The following is a 2,187-nucleotide window of genomic DNA, read 5'->3' as shown; positions in this document are numbered from 1 at the left end:
TTGTGAATAAAAGCTTGCACATGGATCCGCACGCCTCTCGTCTCGTCAGCCCCGTTACATGTTCATTGTCAAACTCCAAAATCAGATTATTTTTCATTCTTAAAAATCGCCATTATTTTATTTGAAATAATTATTTTATTGACAATATTTTAATTTGTCTTGCATATTTTTTTCATGCTAGTAACGCGGGGTAAGTTGTAACAGACGTGGTTTAAATATTTCCACACATGCTAGCATAACCAAATTTACAGCATTTACTAGTTACCATATCAACATATAGAGAAAAAAAGTGCACCAAAATGCAAAAGTTTTTTGAAGATATCGCTGGACATTTATTTTACCATAGTAAAATTATATTTCTGGCTTAAGTGAATTTATCTGTTTTTATTACTCATTTAAAATGAGACAAATCTGCTATTATTCTAATCTCCAATCTGTTATTTATCAGTTTAGCTTATTTTTTAATGCTTCGCTAACTATCAGAAGACAGTAACCGGTTTTAAATTCCAGTTGCACAGATGGGGCACGTTGTAACACTGCGTTACAATGTGCTATTCTATGAGTTACAACGTGCCCCTCAGCTGTTACAATGTACCCCACCTATGGGGCATGTTGTCACATTTCACTTCCAATTTTTGAGGGTAAATAAAGAAAAACGTATACACTGTAATTATGAAACAAAGCAACATATTTGTACAAGACAAGTGTGAAATTACTGTGGATAAAAAAATTATACTCTGAACCCCATGTGGATTTACACAATTTGAGAAAGTCAAAAAGTGTTACTTTGTGCCCCGCTCTCTCCTATTCCATGTCCCTCAGAGCTGCATTAAACAGTGGGTAAATGCATCTAAATGCCACTTCAGAGGCAGCTTCTGTGTTTCCTCTGCATCGCAAAGATGAATTTTGTCAATACTGATTTCATTTGCTTGGTAACAGCCCAAATGTCTTATTATTCTAATTGACTGATTAAATGTAAATGTAAAAAAAAAAAAAATGACTCAAAAGGTGATGCACACTTTTCTAGAAAAAAAAAGTATTTTTAAAAGGTAAAGAATGCGCATAAAAGCTAAAAATCTATTTAAACTTATTGGAAAAGATTAATTTCTATCACTGCTGTGAACTGATCACCACACAGAATATGAAGAATATCAAAACTTTAGGAGTCAGCTGTCCACGGTAGTCCTTAAGATATCAGCACAAGAACACGTTATTGATAAAATACCAGAAAATATCAAGATATGTATTTTTTGTCAATATCACACACCGCTGGTAAAGAATAAGTAATACGACCCCAGTGGATCAAGGGCTGTCAATCTACAGTTTGGTGAAGCTACAAACCAAAACGCAGCCCAAAAGTCGCATGTATAGATACTGTTCACATATATTTGCCATTGTTTGATGTCCTGAAACAATTATGCTACTAGTTGAGACCTTTTCAAGGATATATGGCCAGTCCCAAAAGTCGCATGTATAGATACTGTTCACATATATTTGCCATTGTTTGATGTCCTGAAACAATTATGCTAGTCGAGACCTTTTCAACGATATATGGCCAGTCAGTGTCTGTTATAAAACATCACATTTTCAAGTAAAGTCATATTTTTATTTTCAATTTAGGCATATATTTTCAGCCTTTTTCTTTTTCAGCCAAAAGCACCAAGGTCCACTCACTTGAAAATGTCTGGCCTCGCCACTGCAATGTAGAAAGCATTTTCAGGCAACACAGGTAACTTATTCACATAGGATCCGTTCTTGCGTGTCAACTTAAAAAAAATATATATATATATCGTTAACGTCTCTTGATCCAAGTCACTGCGCTCATTCGTGCCTATGATGATCATGCGTGCTGTCTATGTAGGCAGCTTCTTAGGTTTGCCATACAACCCCATCAAGTCAACACACTAAGATTCAACCAATTTTACACATATTACAACCTTGACTACCGAGTCCGGACGTGTTGTAGCAAATACTGGGTTACTTACTCACCCTAAAGACGAAATAATCCTTGACTTTGGCTCGCATGGTTGGGTTGTGGACATGGAAAGGCGTGAGGGTCTGTAGCGGGGTGCAGCAGGCCACCGAAGCTCCAGCTCGGGATAAACCCAGCCCATCATCACAGTCCGCCGGGTGTAAAACAGCCGCACCCGGGCTCTCCGGCTCTACGCTGTCATTCAGCTGCAGCAT

General features: G+C 37.3%; 1 protein-coding gene across 1 annotated transcript in view; it reads right to left on the bottom strand.

The window, feature by feature from the left end:
- The window catches only part of LOC107748986 (tumor protein p63-regulated gene 1-like protein), a 9,790-nt gene extending 7,603 nt beyond the window's left edge, over positions 1–2,187 (bottom strand). Inside the window, exon 1 of the mRNA XM_016564025.1 lies at positions 1,990–2,187. Coding sequence (XP_016419511.1) covers positions 1,990–2,187 — 198 coding nt within the window. The remainder of the gene's footprint in view (positions 1–1,989) is intronic.

Source organism: Sinocyclocheilus rhinocerous, unplaced genomic scaffold, assembly GCF_001515625.1.
Source record: "Sinocyclocheilus rhinocerous isolate Xijiao unplaced genomic scaffold, SAMN03320098_v1.1 scaffold470, whole genome shotgun sequence".
Taxonomy (NCBI): domain Eukaryota; kingdom Metazoa; phylum Chordata; class Actinopteri; order Cypriniformes; family Cyprinidae; genus Sinocyclocheilus; species Sinocyclocheilus rhinocerous.
This window is presented reverse-complemented; position numbering and strand designations above follow the sequence as displayed.